Source organism: Peromyscus californicus, unplaced genomic scaffold, assembly GCF_007827085.1.
Source record: "Peromyscus californicus insignis strain IS unplaced genomic scaffold, ASM782708v3 Scaffold_15__1_contigs__length_86483966, whole genome shotgun sequence".
NCBI classification, from domain to species: domain Eukaryota; kingdom Metazoa; phylum Chordata; class Mammalia; order Rodentia; family Cricetidae; genus Peromyscus; species Peromyscus californicus.
The window spans coordinates 34,616,541-34,644,318 of NW_026294447.1; the positions used below are offsets into that span (position 1 = coordinate 34,616,541).

The 27,778-nt window shown below is 36.0% G+C and overlaps 1 protein-coding gene across 1 annotated transcript in view; it reads right to left on the minus strand.

The window, feature by feature from the left end:
* Mdga2 (MAM domain containing glycosylphosphatidylinositol anchor 2) overlaps positions 1-27,778 on the minus strand; it is a 794,049-nt gene that overhangs the window by 72,903 nt on the left and 693,368 nt on the right. Inside the window, 1 exon segment of the mRNA XM_052738256.1 lies at positions 13,170-13,318. Within this exon segment, the coding sequence (XP_052594216.1) occupies positions 13,170-13,318 (149 nt within the window).

Genomic DNA, 27,778 nt, shown 5'->3' on the forward strand with positions numbered 1-27,778 from the left:
TCAAGGTGCTGCAATGACTGTGAATACAGCATGTGGGCTTTACTCATCTGAGACTGCTAGTGCTCTCGGGTAGCATTCCCGACTTTCCCAGACTCTCTCAGGTCACCCTCCAGTGGCCCCTATGTGAACTCATCACCAAATTGATTGCACCACCTATTATTCAGCTTACTATGGTCTGTTTGCTAATCTACATCTTCATGCTTTTAACTTTCTTGCAACAAGAGCTAGTGCCTTAAACCACTTTCAAGATTTGCAAAAAGTAAAACATGCTCTGCTAATGGTTCCCATAATTAAAAGGTTTATAATGGTAACAAAATGAGGAGGTTCTAACCAGAGCATTACAATGTTACACAAAGCATCACATGGTGAGTGAAAAAACACATGTACTCACACATGGAACAGAAATTAAAAGAATGAAAATGTAATATGTAATACCTGATATATTCAAAGATATAATATATTTTAAATATAAAATTGGAGCAAAGTCTTTATTTATAAATACAGTACTTAAATTAAATTAATTTAACTTAAATTAAAACCATTATAGCAAGTAAATCTTACATTTAAAAATGGTAGAAAATTTCATCAGGTAATAACTTTGCCCATACCCCAGTGATTATCCCTATACCAATGTCCATATGGACAACACTAACTGGATTTAGCAGAGGCATATTGGGGGAATGAAAGGAGCTATAGAAGGAAGGGTATGATTAAAATGCATTGTACTCATGGAAGAATTTCTCAAAAATAAAAATGAAACAAAACAACCAAAGCAAACAACAGAAAAAATTAAGAAAAGTGCCCAAATTGAGATAGTACTTAAATGAGCCTCATTTGTAAGTTTCTACAGTCAAATGGCTTGGATTCCAATTCCTGGTACATCTTTTTCGGGCATGTGATCTTGAAATGAGCTATTTACACCTTTGGTCCTTCACATATAGAGTACAACTAGCAGTTTCATACACCTTATTGGGTTAAGTGCTGAAACATGGAGCATATGTAAATAATTTGGACTAGTGTCAGAATGATATAAATGAATTAAGACTAGCTATTAAAAAGATATTGCCTATGTTATTCAAACGCTACCCTCAAATTTCTATCCAACTCCTTGTACTGTTCTGAAATGATTTCTAAAATTTGAAGTACACTAAAGTCTATTCAATCTCCTCTATGATTCCTTTTGTGCTTATATGAACTTCTAAAATCAAAGAGGAGAAACATGAGGCAGCAATCCATTGTGGAGTAATTCTACAGCAGCTGGAATTCTGCAATCATTTTTATGGGACCATAGCCAAAAGTTCTTATTTGAAAGCTGTGTTACAGTGACTATTTTAGGAAAATATGTTAACTGTCAAAAGTTTTTCATATTACTTGCATAAAACACTGACTTCAAATTTAGAATAGCTTATCAAACCAAGAAACGCAACTGAAGATGATGGAGCTAAATTAATTATAATCTAGAGTTAACGTGGTGGCGCACGCCTTTAATCCCAGCACTCGGGAGGCAGAGGCAGGCGGATCTCTGTGAGTTCGAGGCCAGCCTGGTCTCCAAAGCGAGTACCAGGAAAGGCGCAAAGCTACACAGAGAAACCCTGTCTCGAAAAACCAAAAAAAAAAAAAAAAAAAAAAAAAAAAAACCTCAAAAATTAGTGAGATTGATAACCAATTAAAACAGCTTTCACAATTCTTACTCTTCTTGAAATATAAGAAAGTCACAACCTGAGAGCTGTAGTCATTTTCATGTGTTGGAAGCATTTCACTCACTGTTCCAATGGCCAGATTACTGAGGGAGGCGATGTCCAGTCATCAGGCTTCAACCAAATGCAAATCTTAGTTCACACAGCCACAATTAAATAACGTGTGATAATTAGTAGATTTCTTATAAAGAGTAGACTTGGGAGGCCAGGAAAATGGCTACCAGTAGAATGTTTGACAAGCAAGATGATGAGCTGATTTGAAACACACACACACACACACACACACACACACACACACACACACACACACCACCCAAGTCCAACTCATCAGCTCATCTGGAATCCCAGTGCTGAGAAGGAGGAGACCAGCAGGTGCTTGGAGCGCTGCTGGCAAGCCAGCATAGTTAATTGGTGAGTCCTAGGCAAGGGAGACATGCAGTCTCAGAAAACAAGATCAAGGACAATCGAGGAACATACTTCATGTTGAACTCTAGCACCACATGCACGCATATACAAATACATGTGCATTCACACAAGCCCTTACATATACATACACGCTATAAATGCATGCAAATGAATATATTAATGAATAAATACATTGCCCTTACAAATATCATCCCAAGGAACTGTGTATACCTTGGCCATAATTAAAGAAAATGTTTGTATTAGGATTAGTTCTCAGACTATCTGGTAAATCCTAAAACATGATAACTTGATCAATTGTCTTGGAAATATCTATCTGATCATACAAATGATCTCAGAAGCACGATTTCAATTATAATAAGTAAATTAATCTATCTGGTAATAAATTAGAAATCATGGACTAGGGTGCAGCTCTGTTGTATAGACCTTGCTAAGCATTTGCACGGCCTAGTACCCTAACTCCAACTCCACAGAGAGAAGAAAAGAAAAAAATAAAAAAAGAATGAAAGCCATAGAATGAACAGGAAAACTGAAAATTCATTTATTCCACAAAAGGATTTTGACAAGGTATACTCAGTGCTGTGGTTAAGATAAATTTTATATTCCTGGCATCATAAAAGAATGTCTGTAAAACAAAACAAAACAAAACAAAAAAACCCACAAAAATGGGTTCAGTCTTCTGAGTGTAGCATGGCAAAATAACATGTTTCCCACTATGGCCCCAACTAGCTGCTTCCCCAATATGCTAGAAGTTGTTAGGAATATCAATGTCCAACCCAGGTCCAGTGAGTTAAGCAGTCAGCTTAACAAATCTTAGAGATAATCTGGGGGCATTGCAGCTTGAAAGCCACTTCTGCTGAACAGTGTATTAAGAGTATAAACAGGTACCATAAATAAAATACACATTTGGAGATGAACTTGTATTCAAACAAGCAGCTCACACAGTGTGACAACCTGAGAACGTACAGCAGCTGTTAGTCTGAACATCACACTCCTTATGGTTTGTTTTTTCTTAAAAGCAGGTGAATGGATACCTGTTTTCTAATGAGCTTTGTACTTTTATTCCTATGAGAATGGTCATTTCTTAGGCTATTGGACAGTTTCTTTGACAAAGATTAGGGTACTGGAATCCAGCAGGATGGTGGTGGTGCACACCTTTAACCCCAGCACTCCAGAGGCAGAAGCAGGTGGATCTCTGAGTTCGAGGCGAGCCTGATCTACAGAATGAGTTCTGGGACAACCAGGGCTACACAGAGAAACCCTGTCTCGAAAAACAAAACAAAAGAAAACAACGAAAGTATTGGAGTCCACACTAATCACGTACTACTGCTTCAAGTTATGATATATTAGAGGTGTAGACATTTAATTAATTATCTTTCTTTCCAGCAAATGTGTATATCAGTCAGTCTTTTCTTCTTTAGTAAAATATTGATCATATAGATGGTCAGGATAACTCAAGTCATTTTATTAGTTTTAAAATCCATTGGCTGGGGAATTTTTTTTTAAAGATTTATTTATTTATTATGTATACAGAAGAGGGTGCCAGATCTTATTACAGATGGTTGTGAGCCACCATGTGGTTGCTGGGAATTGAACTCAGGACCTCTGGAAGAGCAGTCAGTGTTCTTAACCTCTGAGCCATCTCTCCAGCCTGTTTTTTTTCTTAAAAGATTATTTATTTATTATGTGTACAATATGTATGACTGTAGGCCAGAAGAGGGCACCAGATCTCATTTCAGATGGTTGTGAGCCACCATGTGGTTGCTAGGAATTGAACTCAGGACCTCTGGAAGAGCAGTCAGTGCTCTTAACCTCTGAGCCATCTCTCCAGCCCCCTGGCTGGGGAAATTTTAAATTCATGCATAACCATTTTACTGCCAATCAACATCTTAATCTTCTAAGTAAAACACTTGATTTTAGCAAGTGATATTTGAAGTTTTATCACTTTGTAATCTTTAAAAATTTGGGGTGAAATACATATAGTGGGTTGAGCTCAATGGATAAGGCACTTAACCCCCAATTGTGCAGACTTGAGGTTGAATCCTTGGTTCCACATGAAGCCAGATGAATACAGATGTGGTGCATCTGTAATCCCTGTGCTACTGCTGAAATGGGAATAAGGCAGGAAGATTCAGTGTTCTTTATTGGAAAACAATGTTACCTTCATTTTTACCGATTGGCTTGGTATATTTGTTTGCTTATTTGTTTGTTTGTTTTGCCGAACTGTGAGGTTCATTTAGTCCTTCCCTCACTTCTCTGTGTTTCAGGCTCTCTCTCTCATGTCTAGAGGTGATGGTTTCAAGAACAGGTACTAAGAAGTTTGAGTGAATGATGGAGAATATAAAAAACACTGTCTTTTTCAAAACATTTCCTGAGAACTCAAACAATACTCAAGTCTAATCAAGTTCAATGTTTAGTTAATTATTTGTATCTTTGTCCTTGCCATCAAAACTCCAATTTAAATCCTTATTACTTACTTCAAAAATTGGTGACCTCTGTCTATTATAAAATAGACAATTTATAATATTATAAAATAGGATTTATGTTAGCCAGGCAGCAGTGGCACACACCTTTAATCCCAGCACTCGGGAGGCAGAGCCAGGCGGATCTCTGTGACTTCGAGGCCAGCCTGGTCTACAGAGTGAGAAACAGGGCAGACACCAAAACTACACAGAGAAACCCTACCTCAAAACAAACAAACAAAACAAAAAACAAAAAACATAGAATTTATGATCTGTATAATATATTCAGATCAGTTCATAAAAAATGTCATTTTATTCATGCTTTCAAGAATCTGGATTATTTGACAAATATCCACAGAATTACCTGGGTGTACATGAAATAACTCACTTGAATTGCTCTGAATTCTCTCTTTCTCAATAACAATCTTAAATGGCTTAAATCAAGCATATTGATGATCCCAGTGGTACTTTGATTTCATCTGCCATTCTCTCTTAGCATCTGTTGACTGTCCCATAGACACAGACTTCTTCATATTAGTTACTGAAGTGTGAAAATGTCATTCATTCTAACAAACCAACTGCATGTTTTTCAAATCCTTCTACTTACTTCTTTAGAAAACACGTTAAAGTAGATACTTAGCAACATTTAATTTTAATTATCATATTTATATACGTGCATATATAAAATAAATTCAAAACTATATTTAATAGAGAGTACTCTAACAATACATACTTAGAGAACAGGGATTAGCAAAGAAGTGATTAATAAAAATCACTTTTAAAATGCTTAACCTGATGAGAAAAACATAGTCACTGAATCATCATGCTATTAACACATACCAAGAATAATTTAAAATGTGTAGTAAATTCATCTCATAATTAACTATAACACATGTATGTATACATATATATGCTACTGCTTTTGATCAGTGATTATTAGTGATTTTTGTGTTAAAAGAAAAATATGGCTAAGGGCTTAAAAGATGGCTTTGCTGAAGAGCACACACTGCTCATGCCGAGTTCAAATTCCCATTCCCACGTGGGTGATTAACAACTGCCTATAACTCAGCTTTAGTGAACCAATACCACCGTCTGGCTTCCACAGGCACCTGTACTTACATGAACATTTCTACACACAGATACACATATGCATGTAGTAAAAAATAAAATTCCTTTAAAAACAGAAAAGACAGGACTAAGCTTGTCGAACTAATAATGGTTCTATTGTGGCAATTGTGTTTTAACTGACAAACTGATTGTCCCATCTGTCCCCAAATCTATATGTTGTAGCTTGCTTTCTATTGCTAAGATGAAACATTGCCAAAAGCAACTCGGGGAAGAAAGCTTTTATTTCATCTTACAGCTTACAATCTATCAAGAACAGAAGTCAGGACAGGAACCTGGAGGCCAGAATTGAAGCAGAACCATGGAGAAATACTGATTGCTGCCTTGCTCCTCTTTCTTGCTCAGTTTGGTTTCTTAAATACCCCAGGACTACCTATCCAGGGATGCACTGCCCAGAGCGGGTGAGATTTCCCCACTTCAGCCATCAATCAAGAAAATACCCTATAGATTATTATAACCCAAACTGATGGAGGTGTATTCTCTAAGCTGTGTCAAATAAGAACAAACCTAACCAGGATACGGTTTATATATTCCTATTATAGTACACATTTTTGCAATGCACTGGGGATAATATTTCATTTTTTAACTTCTGGAAACTACTGTATGATTAATTTACTCAAAGCTATATTGACTAAGTAGAGGAGCAAATGAATAAGATAAGTACAGCAATTTTAATAGACTCCAATGATGTTTATGTTGTTGCTATATTCAGATAACTTAGCATGAGCTCTCCTTTATCCTTTATTCTTTTAATATCAAAGAAAGCAGACCTTTAAATAACTTCTTCTCTTTCCTCTGGAGTAACAAACAAAGCAAGTAATTGGAGTCCAGTAGCTGTCTGAGGAGATTAAGCAGTTGCTTAATTGAGCTCCAAAATTATGAATAAAGACATGAAGATCCTGGGGAAACTCTGTTTCAAAAGTTAGTTTGTTGGCTTCTCATATTTGGTCTTCTCAAAGTTCCTCAGGCAGGTTCTCAGTTTTGGGTATTTTTCCCAGACTCACTGAGATGTTTTGTAAACAAAGTAAATGATTAAATGAATCTCAAGATTTGAGATGTTTATTTTTAAATCATATTTAATAACAGATCACAGACTTAATGGAAAGAGTCAGCTAATACCTCAGTGAAGAGCTGAACAGAATTCTTGGTTCAGTTTAGCAATGTCTTCCAGATGTTTGCTAACAACAGAACTATGATTTTGTAATTATAGTTAATTTAAAAAGAGCTAATAGTATTTCTAAAGTTTTCTGAATTAAAAACCAAGTTGAATCTGTATAATTGTGTTTGATATTCAAAGAATGGACTCCTTCAATTTCCACCCAATACACAAATTATTGTGTTATTCAGCCTCTGTTATTTGCAGGGAAATATGTCATATCTTATACAGTATATATTTCATGGATAGAAGATATTATTTAGAAGCAAAAGCTTAAAATAAGTATGCGACCTAAGATAATGTCACTTTAAAATCATAAAACAAGGCTTAAGGTATACCTTAGTCAGTCATAGATGAATCAATTACATAAATGAACTTGATAGATAGCAATGCAAATTATTTTAAAAATTTTCACACTTTAAAAATAAATTAATATACACTTTCTGGAAAGGTGATCTCATTAAGAATACATGAACACTAATTCCTAAGGGAAATTTATATTTTATTTTGTTTTTTAAAAATTTTTATTTGGTTATATTAATTGCACTTATCAATATGGGTATTTTATTCAAATATGTTATGTATTTTAATATACTTAAATGCTTTTAAAATATTTTCCTTTTTTATTTTTATTTATTTATTCTGTATTACTGATTTGCCTACATGTATTTTTGTATACTCTGCACATTTGGTGCCCTCAGAAGCCAGAAGAAGGTGTCAAATGGCCTGGAACTAAAGTTACAGAGAGTTGTGAGCAGCCATGTGGATTCTGAGAATCAAACCGGGGTCCTCTGGAAGAGCAACAGTGTTCTTAACCACTGAGCCTTCTCTCCAGCCCCAGATGGATTTTTCACATGATTTTTCAAAGGTAAAATTGCTGAGGATACACTTCTAATATGTTTACTTCAAAATAATTCAAGGTACATTTACTATGTTTAGAAATAAAGATTCATTGATGTAATTATGGAATTTGGGAAGATGAATCAATAGGGTTGCTCTAAAATGTGAGCTGCAGTCTGGCACCAAGTGAATTAACTGGAAAAGTCACTAAAACATAACACAAATTCTTCATGAAAGTGTTAATCAGATAAAATTTCAAGTGTAAATTTTTCAAAATAATGGGATTTTGTCCTAATAAAATGTTAGTATGCTATTTCACATGAACCAGAAAATGAGCCTACATTTCTGAGATAATATGGATATAAACATCATTTATAGCAACCATTTTTATCTATAATTGAAGAGAAAAGGTTTGGAGAAAAGCACTGCATGAATTTCATTGACTATGAAATGCTTTGTGTTATGTTATAATTCTGCCCATAAGTGGAACTTCAAGAGCAATGTTGCTTGATGAGAGTGTTCAGCATGTAGGCTATTCATGAGACCTGGATGTAATGAACAGGGCAGTGAGAAAAGAAATGTATGTACATATTCTTGTGCTCACAAACACCACCTGTCTGTTCAACTGGCTGAGATCATAAGAACATGATTCTATATTGAGACAGCCTCAAAAGAACCATTGTGTCTCTTCCACAGCAAGGTGTAATATTTGAGTAAAATTATCACTTAAGACAAAGTATCATAGTAATCACACCAGGAATAGACTGTTTATTTTTAGGTCATGCATGTTGGCACAATTTAATCTCAGCACACTGGGAGGAAGAGGCAGGTGGATCTCTGTGAGTTCAAGGCCAGCCTGATCTTTATTGTCAGTTTCAGAACAGCCAAAGCTATGTAGAGAGATTCTGTGTCAAAAACAAAAACAAAAACAAACAAACAACAAACAAAAAACAAAAGAAAAACAACTATTTATAAATATAAAGAAAATTCTAGAATTCTAGTAACAAATAAGGCTAGAAAAATAGTGATATGATAAGGCAACAGATTCAAAACAGTGCAGGGAAAATGATTTGCTGTTTGGATGCCACTCGGTAGAAATATGATTCGCTGCAGCAGTACTGCCTAGTGTATTAGCAGTGCAGACTGAGTTGATCAAGAATGCTTTAACAGGAGTCAAAGTGGATGAGACAAATGTAAACCAGCAAAATGGATCTCACGGGGGATAATGGGGTTGAAATAAAAACAAGAAAAGCACAATGAGAAAATGTCTGCATATTAGTTTACTTTAAAAGCGTGGCTGGGAATCACACTGAGGCATGGGGTATTTGGCATGCCTAGTAAAATACAGCACAAAAATGCAAGCTACAGTGAGCTCTGGAAAAAAAATTATCGCATCTTGCCAATTAGTACAAGAATGCCTACAAAGGTTTGCCAGGAGTGCTCTGTGCAAAAGCACTTGAACTGTCAATAAGTGGAGACCTGGTCCGTATCACTGGAAGATATTGTTATGTTCAATTTACTGGACAGGATCTCAGACTTGGATGAGTTCAGAAACATGCTCAGGATTATATAACTAAAAATGATGAGGCTAGGCTGTCTAGACTTGGAAGCCAGAGGTGTATAGAATTCATTATTTTCAAAGGTGTATGAAAGGGAAATTTATATACCCATATCATATATGAATCATCTTGGAAAGAAGCAGAATAGAACATTGTTTAATGAACAGGGAAAGGAACAGTGAAGTGATGGGGAAATGTATGTCCCAGGATGTTGGGTGGTTATTCCAGAACTGTGATCAAGAAACAAATCAGCATGGATTCTGTGGATACATTCATTTCAGAAAAGCACATTTTAAAGGGAGACAGTGTCACTGGGAAAAACACATAGCCGTTCCATCAACAATCCTACTGCAGAACAAACAGGCTTTTACAATGAGTATGAAGAAAATGGACCCAAACCTCTCTTCTAAACACTTCTCCATTTGTCTGAATATAGGAAAACATTTGCTGATCCCTAGCTTTCTTTTCAACCTTTGTTTATAGGAAAGGATTCTGACTTGCGTATGTAACAGGGACATTAGGTGGGAACACAAGTTTTGAGACAAGAGAAAAGGATAAGAAGAATTGGGTAAATCCCCCTGACTTAAGAAGGAAGCCCCCCAAGGTGTAATGAGAATTTACCTAATTGCTCTAAGAAAATATAAATGAAGTCAGAAACTGAAGATAAAGTTCTGACTTTAACATTGGAAATAGATTTGTGTGGCTGAAGAGAAGCCCCAGTGGTTAAGAGCGCTGACTGCTCTTTCAGAGGACTTGAGTTAGATCCTCAGGACCTGCAGAGTAGCTCATAACTCTATAGCTCCAGTTACAAGGGATCTGACACTCTCTTTTGGCCTCTATGGGCATCAGATTCAGGTGTGGTATACAGACACACATGCAGGCAAAACACCCACATACATCAAAACAACAACAAAACAATAGCTCTCCGAAATAAAGCAGGGAAGGACACCAAAAGTAAATTTATTCTTGCAAATAACCCTTTGTTTCTAGGTCTGTATGCTTAAAGTACATATTTGTATATGAGTATATAATAAGACATGAATATGAACGATTAAACAATGCGTAAGGACTTGAAATAAAAAGACAAGGAGGTGTGAAAAACAAGAATGCTCTAAGATGCTTCCAAGAGAAAATACTTTTAACTAAGAACTACGTTAAGAATATAGAAAGGGACCTGTGAGATGGTTTAGTAGGTAAAGGTGCTTGCCTCCAAGCCTGACAACCTGAGTTTGACCTCCTGTACCCACAGGGCAGAATGAAAGAAGTGACTTCTGCAAGCTGTTCTGTGACCTCTGCATACAGTCTCCGGTGTGAGCATTTCTGCACATACATACCAAATAAATAAATGTAATTGTTTAGAAAGCAAGGCTATAGAAATGGTAACTCTGTCAGCTGGGGGCAGGCGGGGGGGGGGGGGGAGATGTGTTAGTCTGAAATGTCTTGTGTTTATCAACTGTTGTGGATATTGATCTGTATGCTGTGAATGTGTTGTTCTGGTTGGTTAATAAATAAGGTGCTGATAGGCCAGTAGCCAGACAGGAAGTATAGGTGGGACAAGCAGAGAAGAGAATTCTGGGAAGAGTCAGAAGTCACCAGCCAGACACAGAGGAAGCAAGATGTGAAGGTAGAACTGAGAAAGGATACCAAGCCATGTGGCTAAACATAAATAAAAATTATGGGTTAGTTTAAATGTAAGAGCTAGTCAATGGTAGGCCTAAGCTAATGGCCAAACAGTTTTAATTAATATAAGCTTCTGAGTGATTATTTTATAAGCAGCTGTAGGGTCCTTGGTGCCAGGGGAGCACAAAAAAACCTTCAGCTACAATCAACCTCATTAACAAAAAGCGCACAATTGGAAGAAGCAGGACACTATTTTGAAATGGACCTGGGAATACCCAGCTACCCCTGTAAGTGTGATAATACTGAAAGAGACAGGTTCTGAACGGGCTGGGATCAGCTGATCACCGAACTGTGATAACCTAGATAAGAATGCAGTGTCGATCAAATGCCCCTGTGTTTGCATGATTTTACGTTTCTGAGATTAAACCCAATAGTGATGAGACTATGCTGTAGAATATTTTTTTTTAACTTTGTAAAGATGTGTTACATTTGTTTATGCTGCAGAATATTACTTTAACCGTGTAAAGGTGTGCTACATTTATTTATGCTGCATTTGTTTAATTATGTAAAGATGTGCTGCATCTGTTTTACCTTTCCTGCCTAAGGCACCTGATTGGCATAATAAAAAGCTGAACAGCCAGTAAGGCAGAGAGGGATAGGCAGGGCTGGCAGGCAGAGAGAATAAATAGGAGGAGGACTCGAGGATTGAGACCAAGAATGAAAGAAGAAGGAGAAGAAGAAGAAAAGGAGAAGGAGGAGGAGGAGGAGGAGGAGGAGGAGGAGGAGGAGGAGGAGGAGGAGGAGGAGGAGGAAAAGAGAATGAGGGTGAAAGAGGGTCACACCAGGGGCAAGAAGACATGAGAAGCAGTGGAAGTAAGATAAACAGAAGGAAGTAAAAGTAAAAAGCCCTGAGGCAAAGGTAGATAAAGAGAAACAGGTTAATTTAAGTTAAAAGAACTGGCCAGAAAAGAGCAAAGCTAAGGCCAAGCATTACAAACTACTAATAAGTTTCCATGTCATGATTTGGGAGCCGGTTGGTGGCCCAAAAGAAAAAGTCTGGTACAAGAATATTTAATGTGTAATGAATCTTACTTTGAACCTTGCCTTACTAGATATTTTCTTATAAATGATGTGAATAAGATAAAATGAATAGTTTTATGATAACAGTTGGATAGGTTGATAGGGATTTTGGTTAGAAAGAAAATGACCCCAAAAGGGAGTGGCACTAATAGGAGGTGCAGCCTTGTTGGAGGGAGTGTTTCACTGTGGGGGTGGGCTTTCAGCTCTCTTTGGCCCAAGCTTCCTGTTAACTGAAAGATGTAGGACTCTCAGCTCCAGCCCGTGTCTGCCTTCATACCACCATGTTCTCTGCCATGATGATAATAGACTGAACCTCTGAGACTGTAAGTGAGCCACTCCAATTAAATATTTTCTTTATAAGAACTGCCGTGGTCATGGTGTCCCTTCACAGCAATAGAAGGAACCCTAACTAAGACAAGCATTAAGCAGTTGCTCTCCAAAGCAAATTTTTCCTGTTATTGTCCCAACTCAGATTTTCATTTTGTGATTTTTGTTAAGGAATTGGATCATGTACTACAAATCTATACGTGATTCAAATTTTGTTTCAAAGTATTTTGCCATGTAGAAACATTCACACAGAAAATATGTCTCTAACATGAAACAAGTTGAAGACCTCTATATAATTTCAAAATTGTCAGTGATATCAAGCATTGAGTTTCACAGTGTTTGTGTAAAACAATATTAACTCTTTTAACACAATTCATAATCTTCATCTAAATTAGAATAATTTACTTTATTACTCTTTAATTTTCTAAATTATTTATATTCTTCAGGCATACTAACTTTTAAAATATTCTGTATATAGCTTGAACCCTCAAGTAAAAATATATAAGGCATCTAGCCTCTTAGGACTAGGGCAATGAATTCATACAATCAAGTATACATAAGAACCTCCTAAATTCCTTTTGTACAATATAATTTCTTGAACACATCTAGAGATATATCCCTTCAATGGGCTCAGAGGATATTACTTTAATAGGTTTACTGCAATAATAGAACATGCATAGATTAATTTTAAAGATTGGTAATTAATTCTGAGCAGTTTCTGTGAAGCAATATTGTCATAAAATAATATAAAATTTAGAAATTAAAAACAATTCTGTAATACATTGAAAATATGAATAAAAAAATGACAATATCAAAGTCTCAACAAGAGATGACAAGAAAGAAAGCAGAAACAAATCAAGACAGGCACTAAACTCCTTACCTGCCGAATACCCAAGCGGTATGCAACAATGCGATCCACTGCATCCGGATTCATCTGTGTCCACTGCAGACTGTAGGAATACACTCGGTGTCGGTTTTGCCACACAGGGTTGTAGGTGTCATAATAGAACTCTGGGGCATAGGCCTTTCCTGGAAGCAGAAAGTGACTCAGTGTGACTGTGGACCCATCAGACCTTCAACAAACTCACTGTTCTCTTGGCCTTATCACTTTATGTTCCATCTTCCATAAGGAACTCTTCTACCTGAAAAGTCATACTATTAAAGTCGAACCCATTTCCTGCTTGGTTTTGAGAATAGACACATGAAGGGTTGACTTGGCTGGCAGGATGAGAAAAGGAGAGTCAAGGACGAAGCCAAGGTTATGGGCTAAGCAACCGTGAGAAAGAATTTTCTACCAGCAGACAGAGAGAGCTATTGAAAAATTGGATTTTTGGAGAGACGTTCAGGAAGATAAGTTTTTAAACAACTTGAGTGATAAATTGGACATATCAAGTATGTAGGAGGGTTTATCAAGACTGGAATAAGGGAGCAGTAAGGACTAGAGGTATGGTCTTGCCAGCTTAAGGCATACTCATAGAAATTAGAGTGCCGGGAATGAGGGGATTGCTGAAGAGATCGAACTCCGAGAAAAGAAGATTAAGTTCTGAGAACTGATACAATCCAAGGCTAAAAACAATGAGAAGATAAGAGCTATCAAATTTGAGAGAGTAAGCACAGAAGAGAAAAAAATTTGAAAAAAAAAATGATGAAAAGTGTCATTAAAGAGGTGTAGTAGGAGATGCATGATCAACTTCTTTGCTGCGGGGGGGGGGGGGGGCTGATGAAAAGAAAACTCATGTTTGTGCTTCCTTTGGTCAGTAGGTCTAAAAGTTAAGATTTAAAGCTTTGAAACTTGGAAGAATCAATATGGAGTACTTTTATCAAGCTCCAACCCCACAACAAATTAGTGAAACTGGAAGCGTTAAGCAAAATATTCATTACCCAGAAGAACTTCCTTGGTGTTTACATATGAGAGGAATGCAATGTTCTCCAATTTGCTAGTAAAATTAGAAAAAGGGCATTAAATATTTGAATTCTGGTAACATGTATCAAAGTCCTAACATCAGGAGTGTATGTAGGTTCTTTCTAATTGTCCTGTGAAATCCAGAATTAATTTTGTCTTGGTGTTGGCCTTGGCTTTTTTTCATACTCATCTTGAACTTCTGACCATAGTATTCAGTGAGAATAGATTTTATTGTTTTAATCTCAATTTATGACAATTGTTATGACATCAGTAAACTGATGTTACTTTGTGACTAACTAACTAAAAGTGAAATCATTCCATGAATAAATTGAATTGGTTATAATTTTCCTGGAGCAGTTTGTCAGAACATTTCTGAGATAACGGAATAGCTCATATGACAGATGAAGGAATGCTGAGTTAGAACAGAAATATCAATGATGTGCGAAAATAATAATGATACAGACAAATAATCAGGCACAGTAAGATCTTAATTTTGATTTAAAAATAAAGTTTGATAATGCTTCCCTTTAAATTGAATAATTATGCTATCTAAGGATTAAAGAGGAGGTAAGATATACATGGTACATAAATAGTATTTGTTGGTAATAAATGCTGTCATGGTTATAGATATTCTATAGTTTTTAAAAACACACATGAAATGTCTTCATTGATACTCTATATTTTATATTATTTTATATTTTATATTTTATCCTCTTTCATTTGTAATACACACATAGTCATGACAGGAATACAATTTTGGGCTCTGACACCCAAACATGACATCTGCTGGTTGAACAGAAAAGGAATTCCCAACATTTCTTTCCTGTTTGTAGAGCATACATTTTTTTTTTTTTTAGTTCTTGTGAGAATGCAAAGAGTATTTTCTTACTTTTTTATATTCTAGTCTTATTTTTATGCATGTTCCAGTTTGAAATTTTTAGATTAGCTGACCTAGATCTATATCCACTATCTAAATTTGGAGATCATTTTTTTAGAAACACTATGCATGTCAATATATAGATCTTAGGTTTTAAATCATTCCTAAAATATATAGGTAGAAGTAACTGTAGTACTCAGACTTTTGCATAGAATTTATATAATAATATGAACATTACATTTGCAAAAAATCCTTTTAAATGATATCACAGATTTGAAAATAAAATTTCAAGCCTAAAGCTACAAATAAATATACTGAAGTTAACATCAACGTTTAAAGCATTAAAATGTTTTAGATTATATGAACTGACTAATAATGCTAACATTGCATATGTATGTAAATACAAAGGGAAAAGGGAGTGATAGTGGTCAAGAGTAAATATATGCTCTGTAAAGTCAATATTTCAGAAAAGAAGCTGTAGGAAGATAAACAAATATGCAAATTTACCATTGCAAAGGAAGGAATTACAGAATATGTATGAATATGTATGAGGGATGTCAGTTAAATTTCATTTGTTGAGCAATCATTAAAGAACTTTCATAGGTCTATTTCACTTCATGTACCAAAATATTGAAAAGAGAAATTCCCACCAGAATAAACCATGATGAGTTGCTAATATGACATAGCTAGCTAAAACACCAACTACTCTTACATTTGTGCCCAAGAATGTTGATTTATATTATAACTAACAACTTTGCCAAAGTATGCTTAAACTTGCAAACAAACAAACGAAAATTCTTCAGAGGTCAAAGAACACAGATTAAAAATGAGACAATGAATAACAATCTGTGAGAAGAGGAAGTGTTGGGTTTTATACTCAGTTGGGTTGCATATTTAGGTCCAGGGAGATGACACTAACTGTGGAAGTGATATCACCACATGTGAGAAGATCAGCGGAAAGTAGAACCTCAGCCATATTGTGTTCTAAAAAGAGATTGTGACTCACCATTAAGGAGTTAGAATATTGCTGTGAATAAAAAAAATATCCTCTGTTACTGATTCTGAGGGAGTACATAGGAAAGCCAAGGTCTCACTGGCTTGAACAAACATGCTCTCAACCTAAAAGACAGAACACTTCCAATACAAATCCTCCTGCCCTGTTCTAATGACTGTGATTTCAAAATCCACCAAAACAAGCACACAAAAAAGTATCCTACTATGTGTGGCCAGGAAGGCCAATGAAGGCAGGCTAATACTGCAGCAGTATTAGCCATATGATAATAGAAACATGAAACAAAAATTATACTAAAATATATTAAAACTGCTAAAGTTGTACAATAGAGAATGAAAGAGGCACCGTTGGGCGATCTCTGAAATAATAATTGACACTTTCATTGATACTAATATTATTCTTTGTGCTGAGTGAGCAAGAGGAGGATAACATCTTCAAAATGACCACAAGTCTTTTATGGCTATAAGATGTGGTTCTCATCCTCTTTACCAAACTATGCACTTCTAAGGAAACTGTCTCATCAGTACCCAGTTAGATGGCTGAAACAATGCCTATGCTTGAAGAGGATGTAATAATAGCCCAGAGCTGAACAATGAGGAACCATATTTTATATGATTAGGTGCTGAATATTTAACTTATATTTCAGCTGTTCTAAAGTTATCCACAGTTTCCACATAAGCAGGAGGAAAAACTTTAGTATATGCTCCGATTTTTATTTCCCAGTTTGAAAAGTACCCCATTATAACAATTAACTGAATGGGAAGTAAGATAATTATCAGAATGAAAGCACTGAGATCATTTAAAATACAAACCAAAAATAGTGAATCTAAAGCTTCCCAAATGTGGATTGATTAATATAACAAGATGTTATTAAAATCCATGGCACACTTAGCACTAACACTGGTAACACACTGATTAAGAATAAACTTTCAAATAACAGGAGCTATTGGTCTCAGCATGTGTATTTTCTGTAGAACCTAAACATCTGTAAAGTGATTGTGAATCAGAGTCATTTTATAATTATATAATAGGGAAAGCAGGGACAGCCCCATCATAGAATGTCAAGAGTGTATGCAATAAAACACATGCACTGGATGGGGTGCACGTTTTTGATACCAGCACTCGGGAGGCAGAGGCAGGCAGATTTCTGTGAATTTCAAGCCAGCCTGGTCTACAGAATGAATTCCAGGACAGCTAGGGCTGTTAAAAAGAGAAACTCTGTCTCAAAACACCAAACAACCAAACAATCAACCAACCAAACCAACCAACTAAACCAACAAACCCAAAACCCCAACAACAGCAAAACAGAAGACAAAAATTCACAAGCAACTCTTAGTCCTCTACCATAGATAAGAAAGAAAATATACCTGTTGAAGTTAGAATTACATTATCCTCAAGTTAGTTTCCAAATTTGTATTAAACAAAAGAAAGAAGCTATCTTAAGCAGCATAGAATATAGGGAATAGCTATCACATTAAAAAAAATTGCTCTGGATTACTGTGCAACTGCTTTCTACTCCAGTCACTGGTACTTCTGGGTATGGTTGCTCACATCTGCTTGTGTGCTTGCCCAGACATGGGGCCTAAAATCCAGACTCTGTCACTGTTATCATCAAATATGCCGTAAAATAGGAGCTGCATCTATACAGAGAAGGTACACCCCTCCACCATGTCCCAAATTTACATATAGAAGCTAGTGAATAGCCTGCAATAATGTTATAGTCACTAATAGAAAAAGGCCCTTTGCCCACTTACTCTCCCCTCGGTAAGTAAGGAACACAAATTACTATTGTGTCCCTGGGACTCCTTGTATCTGCCATATTGTATCATTTTCTGAAAGCATTATCAACTCAGGAAGTTTTAAAGAGATGGAATGACTGAATAAATCTCTCAAGTGAGAACTATTTATATTCTATTAAACATTTAACTCAGGAATAATGAATATATAATAAGCAGCCAATAAATGCACTCAGTCTTCCCCAAAGCTATTTACTTTCTTAAAACAGACTAGTATCAAAATACCTAAAAGCCTTGCACTCATCTGAGGGGCCATTGCCTGGGGGGGGGTGTGTGTACGTGAAGTAACAGATGGATGAACCGGCTTAGACAGTCTCAGACTGAGAGAACTGAATGTTCCGGGTATGAGCATTAACTTCTCCACAAGTGCTGCTGCTGCACACATGGGTGGGCCATCCCTGAATGTGAATACAACAAAGACCATGCAGAAAGGGAATGAGAAGTGTTCCTGAGAGTTATAGAGAAGCCATGCTGCTTTTCTGCTAGGAACATTTGTTTTCTCCAAAACATGTAACTTGAATTAATAGAGTCAATTTCACTACAACTCCCAAGAAAAATTACAACGTTCATGAACATGACTCCTAGAACAGGATAAAGAAAGGGCTTCAAATTAAGAGTTCTTATTACTTTGCTAAGGAGCTCTGGTTTAGCTATTTCTTTGAAACGGGTGTTTGCCCAACGTTAGATCCAGGGATTCTAGAAATTGCTGCCTTGATGGCATTTTAAAATTAATACAAAGTTTATTAGGATAATGTGAGAAGATTTCTCAAGCAAGAAATCTCCCCTCAGGTAACATGAGATTGTAAGACTTTGATTACAGCCTGTTTGAAACCAAAGAATTCTTAAAACGAAATATGTATTATTAATTTCTTCAACTTACAGTTCTATCCAACATGCATACATGGGCACACACACACACACACACACACACACACACACACACACACACACACATACACACACACACATGCATGCGCCACACACATGTATCCATGCACACGTGCACACACAAAACCTCTCCACTGGAAAAAGAGGACTCATCATGTTCTGCACTATGACATGGGACTCTCTCTCCTGACTGCTTTATGTCCAATATTTGGCATGTCCTTGGAACATGTTCTGTCATGTTCTTATCCATTAAACATCCTTCGGGATGATGGACAGATGCCAGATGATTAAGCAGATGATTGGAGGTTAAGAAGATGTCTGTGAGTCCACTGATCTAAAATGTCCTTTGATTCTTTCAATGGTGGTTTTATTACCACTCAATATCTATGTCTTCTGGTTGGCTTTTGTCATATTGACACAAAGAAGGGCTAGCTAGAAACAAAGAATATTAATTGAGGAATTGCCTCCATCAGATTGGCCTATGGACATGTCTCTGGGGGCATTTTCTTGATTAATGATTGATGTAAGGAGGCCCAGTCAATTCTGGACAGTGCCACCCCTGAGCAGGTAGACTTAGGTTGTATAAGAGAGTAAGCTGAGCAGGCAGTTGAAGCAAGCCAGGAAACAGCATTCCTCCACGGCCTCTGCTTCAGTTCCTGCCTTGAGTTCCTACCCTGACATCCCTTAGTAATAGGCTATAACCTGAGATTTCTGAGATTAAATAAACCTTTCCTCTCAATGTTGCTTTTTTGTCAGGGTGTTTATCATAGAAATAGAAACTGAATTTAGATACCATGTAAAAACCATTATAGGAGCATTCATTTTTTCCAAAACATATAACTTGAATTAATAGAGTCAATTTCACTACAGCTCCCAAGAATTACTACATCTATGAATATGACTCTCAGAACAGGATAAAGAAATGACTTAAAATTAAAAGGGTTTATTTCATCTTAAAAGTCCCAGGTTATAGCCCATCACTAAGGCAAGTCAGAGTAGGAACACAAGGCTGGGACCTGTGTATGTGATTAATGTAGATATTATGAAACACTTCCTATGCTCAAGCAAACTTAGTTGGTGAATATCATCCATGTGCTTGGTAGTGTTTTATTGAGGTACTTAATGCTAAGCTGGAGCTTAAGAAAAAAGAGAAAGTATCTCTCTCTCTCTCTCTATCTCTCTCTCTCACACACACACACACACACACACACACACACACACACACACACACATTCACATTTGTGTGTGGATTTTCAAAGCCAATGCTGTTTTCTTCTTTGACACCAATAAATATATGTTCTTTCTCAGGGGAAACTGAGATTTCAGACTGTTTATTCCTGTAGTCATTGCATCTCATACAGACTCCAAAATATAAAAGGAAGCTGTGACAGTTTGGCATCCCTAACCATCATTAATTTTGCTGATACCTGTTTATCCTTTATCTGAACAGCAATGACACTGTCCACCTGTAAAATGGTGATCACACATAATCTGATCCATATCTTTCTCATTTAAATTTTGCATGTCTTTTGATGCTAATTTATTAGGTGCCGGGGACGGCATATAAGATGGCTGACGTGCTGCCAGCAGAGATTGGAGAAAAGGGGACCTGAGATTGTGGACCATCAACCCTCCGTGTGTTTCCCTCCGGATCTTCTGCTTAGCATGCCTCTAGAGGGCCAAGGTAGAAATGCCTACATGTCCCAAGGTCATGCTTTATGGCATGCACATGCCATGTCCTCCTCCATATAAATATTTCTTGTAATACTAGTCTTCTTCTTCTATCTGATCTTCATGTTCTGTGTTCTTAGACCAATGGTGATTTCTGTGATACAGGAAAGGAGTGAAGTAAATTTCACAGGAAATTATACAGAGATGATCACTCAGGATGGGGTTAAGTCAGTTCATGGGAAAGAACCTGCAGCCTGGGGAAGCTTTTTAGGCTTGGATAAAATGTACCAAATGTGTGGTCAACTATAGCACATGGTATGATGTGTATCAACACACTGGACTTAAATTGGCCATGATGAATAATTCAGTTTCTGAGGATATTCCAAGGGCATTGTGTAAAACTTGAGACCCTAAGGGGTATTGGATGAAGACTGTGGATGGAGTAACATATAGATGGGATGACAAACTAAAAGTGTGGGAACCTAGAACAGGAGGAAAACAGTGGCCTACACCAAGAAAGGGAGATGGCAACTTTAATTTAGATATTTTTTATTCCTCCTGAAGGAGAGTGGAGATAATGTGACAATTGATGGAGTGATTGCAACAAGCTTTGTTGGGTTCCTAGATTGAAAGGAACTGCCAAGAAAGGTGAGCTTCCTTTCATGGAAGCTCTAAAAATTAGATTAGGTCTTCCTTGGAATTGTTGGATATAGAAGGGCAGAAGTTGCTGACTTGAAGGGACAGATTTCTTGTCTGAGGTCATTGTAGCCCACCAGTCATGGGGCTTAGTGTTTATAGAAGGCTGAGGAGAAACTTAGGTGGCTACAGGGGTCTTGAGGTTGGAGCAGGCTGTGTGAGAAGGAAATGACTGTCTGGTACATTGACCACTGTTCTTATTTTTATCTTTTTTTGTGAAATTGCATGTTGCTAGCCTTTGGGTCAAGTGCTCAAAAGATTGTATAATCATTAATAATAAAAATAGATTATGCTTGCTTTGGTGTTAAGTCTGGGATAGTTTCCGTGTTTAGTAAAAGATGATGAAGAATATATTGGTGATTTTCTAAGAATAACCTTTGCAATCATGAGAACATTTTGTATTGGGTGATTTCCCCTTTTCTTTCTGTTCCCCCTTTACTTACGATAATAAAAAACTGAGGTCACCAGGCAAAAGCAGAAGCTAAAGTAAGAGAAGCTAAAAAGAAGCTGTAGCAAAAGCTAAGAGAAACTAAGAGAAGCTAAGAGAAGCCAGGGAAGAAAAAAGAAACTTAGCAACTGCAGAAGCCCGAAGTGACCTGTCAGCTTGCATGAACATTGTCTCTGAGTCATTATTGCGCCTTCCAGGTATCCCATTCTTCAGACCCCCGAAACTGCTGAGGTTGGTCCCCAGTAATTAGGTCATTCTGTCTTTGGAAACAGGGCACATATCTGAGGAGAAATTAATAGTGGTTATCTTGAAGAAGGGAACTGCCACAAAGAATAACCCACTTAATGTCCCTAAAAAGAAGGAGTTTGATGCAGGTTCAGAGAGAAAATGAACACAGGTTATTAGATAAAGTATTTTTGCATCATATATAAGAATACTATAGATTCAAAATTTAGATACATGATTAGTGTAGATATTGTGAAGCATTTTCTATGTTCAAACCAATTAATTAGTGAATAGAATATTATCCATGTACTCAGTAGTGCTTTACTGAGGCACAATGCACTTCATTATTGTAGTGTTGGGGGTTGAATTCAGAACCTCACTCAAGCTACCCTAGCTCTGTGCCACTGAGCTATACCCTTAGTCTCTTACTTGCACACATTTTAAGTGCAAATTTTCATGAGTTTGGAAAAAATACATATTATTTCATAATCTAAACTTCAAGCAAGACATAGACCCTGCCCCTTTGAAATCACTTTTAAGAACTGAGTCTTAGGGAAACAAGACTTATTTTTTTTCTACTATTAAAGATTAGTGTGAGCTGTTAAAATTTTCATATAATATACTCAGGAGTATAAATTTTCTTTTCAATAACTATGATGCTTTAAATACCATTCATACTGCTGTATGTCGCTCGTTTTTTAAGTCTCTATGACTAAGTGAAATGCATTTCACAAAGGGATCAAGAGTGGTTGACTCTCCCCTGTCAATGGATATTTGTTTTCTCAAAATCTGATACAATGACAGGTAGCACTACCCAGACACTGAGCAGACATACACCTTCACTAGTGTTCTATAATCAACTAGGGTAACTGCTAAGTCATTTGATAAGGGCACATGATGTGATTGTCTCTTAATCCCATTTTGCATTATCACCAGCAGTACGTGATAGAATCAGTTATTTGATGTGTTCAGCATTTGACACTGCCAGTCATTTAAGCTTTAGTCACTATAATTGATGTGTGCATGTAATATGACCTCATTGTGGTTTAAATTTTTTTCTATGATACACAATAATAGTGATGAGTTTTTTCTTATAGGTATTGGCCAATTATATACTATTCTGTGAAATGTGTACTCAAGGTTTTGACAATTTTAAGTTATATATTTTTCTTATTGGGTTATAAGAATTCTTTATATACTTGGGATATTAGGTTCTTTGTTTCCTGTTTTTTTTTCATTTCTTAATATCTGTGGAACAATAGAAGTCTGCGCTTTTATTAAAGTCTAATTTTTTAATAACTGGATCTTTTGGTTTTGAAAAGTCTTTATATTTTTCAAATTTGTTTTGATTTCCTCTTACAGAGTATTGTAGGGTTTTTCCTTATAATTAGATCTGTAGTCGGTTTTATTCTTATATGTAATGTGAGTTATTGTTTTAGGACTTTTAATATAGATATCCAGTTGTTCCAGTACAGTACATCCAAAGAAATACAAAGAAATAGCTTTGTGTGTATGTGTGTGTGTGTGTGTGTGTGTGTGTGTGTGTGTGTGTGTGTGTATTTGTGTGTGTAGGTGTGGGGGGGGGTACAGGGGTGAGTGTGTATGGTATATTTTTTTTGTGCATGTGTAAGTGCATGTGTGTTCACATATACATGTGAAGGCCAGAGGTGGATGTCAGGATATCTTCTCTTTTGTTTTCTAACTTATTTTTTGAGGCAGTCTCTCTCCTTGAACCTGTAGTTCACTGTTTGGGCTGGACTGGCATGGACAGTGAGCCCCTAGGATTTGCTAATCTCCGTTCCTCCAGTCCTGTGGTTACAGATGCATGCCACCACACTGGTATTTATAAATGGGTTTGGGGAATCCAAAATTAGGTCCTAATATGTATTCATCAAGCATTTCCATGCTCAAACACCTTCCCTGCCCCAAGAAGACTATTTTTCTCCAGTAGACTATGCTGGTGTTTTTAAACTGTCAAGTAATCTAGATATGTAACCCTAGAAGCCCATTTCTGTACTCCGTACTCTACCCTATTGATGTATTCGTTTATTATTATTCAAAACTATACTGCTTTGATTGAATTGGCCTTACAGGAGGCATTATAGTGAGATAGTATAACTTTATTTTTCTTTTCCTTCACATATCCAGATATAATATAAAGTCTAGAATAAATGTTTGATTTCCTACTAAAAAAAACAAAACAAAATGTGTTGGGAGTTTTATTATAAATGCTTTGATCTATAGAGAACTTTGGAAATAATATACATCAAAGTAATATCTTTTCTTTCCATCCATGAAAGAGAACAAAGAATAATGTGAACTATTTAGCTTATTTTTTAAATATTTTAAATATATTGGAATTCTCGTTTTGTATGTTACATATTTTTTATTACATTTATTTCCATTTGGATGTCATTAGAAGTAGATTTTTAAACTGACAATTCTAAATAGTCATTACACCTGACTTTGTATATTTGTAGACTGAATGTGTAAACTTAAGTAGCCATGGACTAAAAACATATAAGAAAAATTTTTTGTGCATGTATACAATTCCTTTTTGGTCACTATTCCTTAAAGAACGCTACTAGCAACTATTGCACTAGGTATCATAAGTAACTAGTTATTGAAGTATGCAAGAGGACATCTAGATATTTTATGTGAATACTGTCATTCTATATGAAGAATTTGAATATTCAGACTTTGGTATCTGTGGGGACCATGGAAATCAATTACCTACAAATGCCAAGGGACATCTATGTACAGAAACAACCACTGGTTTCACACAATCTTATATTATGCCATTCTTAAATTATGTGATTAATTTAAATTGATTTTCCTACAGATTCTGTTGGTTTTCTATAAAAACATGACTCATGAAAATGTAATTATATTTCTTTCTCTCCAAGTCATATGCTTTTTATTTACTTTCTTATATTTCTTAAGTTTCATGAACCTCCAGCATAGCATTGGTATGTAGGAAGACTAATTTTTTTCTTTCCAATCTTAGAAGTTGTTTAATTAATATTATCCACTTCATTGAGCATTCCCTGTAGATGTCATAGTGATCTATAAATATGAGTCAATTGAATATGCTTAATGGAGTAGTTCATATTTCTAAAACAACTGACAAATTTATGTCTACAGGCTATACCAACTTTTGATACATGGATACTAAAACAGTTAATTATAATTATATTGTATGTATCCCAGTACAATTTTTTTAGCTTATGAATTTTGAAGTTCTATTTTAATGTATACACATATTTATAATCCTCTCCAAATTATTAAATGAGACTTTTTAACTCTTCTTATTGACTACCTTGAAATTTACTCTTTAAGTAACTACAGAGCCATGCCAGCTCTCTCATGTCTTACTGTTTTGCCCATTATGTATCCCTCATGCTTTGCCTGTGTCTTTATTTTTAAGGTATGCTTCTGAAACATGACAGTATGTATGTTGTAAATAGTTCTTTTTTCAAAGAACTCAATCTACCAGCTTTTGACAGTTAACTGGAATGATAATTTCACTCACATTTAATGTAATTATTAAAATACTTGAATTTGTCTGTCATTTCCTTTAGAGTTCTTTTCATCTTTTGTCCCATTCCTGTACAATTTTGAATAAACCCAAATATACTTGATTTTCTTTCATGTACTTCTTAGGAATCTTTTCATGGCTCAAATTATGCTATATTAATTTGTCAGTTCTTGTTATAATTCATATTATACCACTCATCATACTCTCTGAGGTCTATGTTCATTCCATTTCACAAATATTATATTTTAATTCTAGCATTGTTATAAATATGGACTAACAATTACTTGTTGTAGCTCACCATGGAGTCAAGGTTTGACTCATTTGAGACTGGAAAGGAAACGGGTCTGGGTGAAAACTGCAAGTTGCCCACAGATGCTAAAGTGGGAAAGGATATTAAGGTAAAAATGGATGGAAGAGTGAAAACAGCAAAGCCAGCAACACTATTGATAAACAACAAAGATGCTTGTGACTGGCTATGAGATAGAAGACTGCTCCTGGTAAGAGAAAATCAGGCTCTTAAGAAGCAAGGCTCTGGTAAAAGGATGGCCAACTGAAGGGAGACATTTCCCTTTTGGGAAATACATAGTAGGCCCTATTGCTTCTTACATATTTATAATTTTAATACATAGTTTCTTTTTTTTGGGGGGGGCATGTTTTGAGATAGGATTTCTCTGTGTAGCTTTGGAGCCCGTCCTGAAACTCACTCTGTAGCCCAGGCTGGCCTCAAACTCACAGAGATCCGCCTGCCTCTGCCTCCTGAGTGCTGGGATTAAAGGCGTGCGCCACCACCGCCCGGCTTAATGCATAGTTTCTAATGAGGCTAATTCCAATAAACTAAATTATAAGTACTGATGGCTTCTGACAAGCCTGTCTCTACCCCAAACTATCCTGTAGACAGAGAGATGAACATGAACACTGCAGCTTCTTCCTGGTAGCTGTGAGAACAAAGAAGACTTAATTTAAATTTAATCCACAGTGCTTAAGATATCTGCAGGGTCAAATACAGTAACACCAGGCAGTACCTGATGGCCGGCTCATAGTCAAGGTCAAGATTAAAAAAGCCACAGTCAGAGATTAGCAAAGCAGTGCTTCAAACATCCCTCACTTCATAACACTAAGAACACGACCCTCTCTCTGGACCAGGAAAGTATGTATAACTTGTAGGGTCCTCTAATTTGTCAAATATTTACTCTCTCTTTACTAAGTCTTTTATCTTGAGAGTTTCCCTTGGTTTAACTTTTTGCTGTACTGGAAAATTCTTAATAAAGTGGGCTTTCTCCTCAGTCACTCTTATAAGTATCTACACCATTAACATTTATTTGGTATAAGACAGTGACCTCGAAGCCACGCTTTCCAGAGGACCTTTGGTGATTCTGAGTATCCAGCAGCTCTGAACCCTAGGTCACTTCCACCTGTGCCAGAAAATTTCCAGTCTACCCACTCATGCCTCTAGTTCACCCTAATTACCTCCTAAAAGGCCCACACTCCCTTAGAGTTTGAGCTTTAACATACAAATTTTAGCGGTGACATAAAGTCAGTCCATGGAAGAGGATCCCAAGTTCATGCTCTTTTGCCCTGTTTCTGTATATATGAATTACTAGCTCTCTTAGTCTTAGTAGTTTCAAGATAAAGTGACCATTTTTTCTTTGAGTAAAAATGTCTGTCACAGAGCCCTTCTTGTATGTTGGACCTGAATTTCAAGACCTGTTAATTATCACTTTCGAATTTACCTTAATTGTTAAATTCAATCAATTATTATCCTTATTGCATCCTGGCAAGTTCAGTGTTTGGACACCATGACATGAACTCATCTTTCCTTGGAGAAAGTACAGAATTTTAAAATAAAAATAAAAAATAGTTTTATATAGAGTATTTAAGAAACCATGTTGTTTCTGTAATAATAATTTTTAAAATTAGCTGAAGCTCTAATTCAGGTATGATATGAAATATGTGTAACTCATGATGTTTCCTAGAGAGAAAAAAATTTCTTAAAAGGCTGTATAAACTTGAATTTATAATTCTTGTGGATGTATTGGTAATTTTTCTAAGTAATCTTGATAGCTTATATTATAATTTTATTTAATACTTTTTGAGATTCATGGACCAACCCACATTTTATTTAAATCGATTATCAAAAATTCCTTTAGTATTTCTAAAAGAGTTACTATTAAGCCATGCCTAAAAAAGACTGAGTATTGTATCCCAGACTTTTTGAACTATCACTCAAAAAAAGATGGTCGCATCTTTTTTGAAGAGGATGTGTGTGGAATCATACCATATATGGAGAAATAGTGTACTTTAAGAACTATTAAGAAATATTCCTATTTTCTATTTAATGGTTATCTAATTAATCAGGTAATGGAAGAAACACCGAAACCCATTATTTTATTTTATCCATTCTAAATAGAATTCTAGTATGTTAAACAGCATTCTGG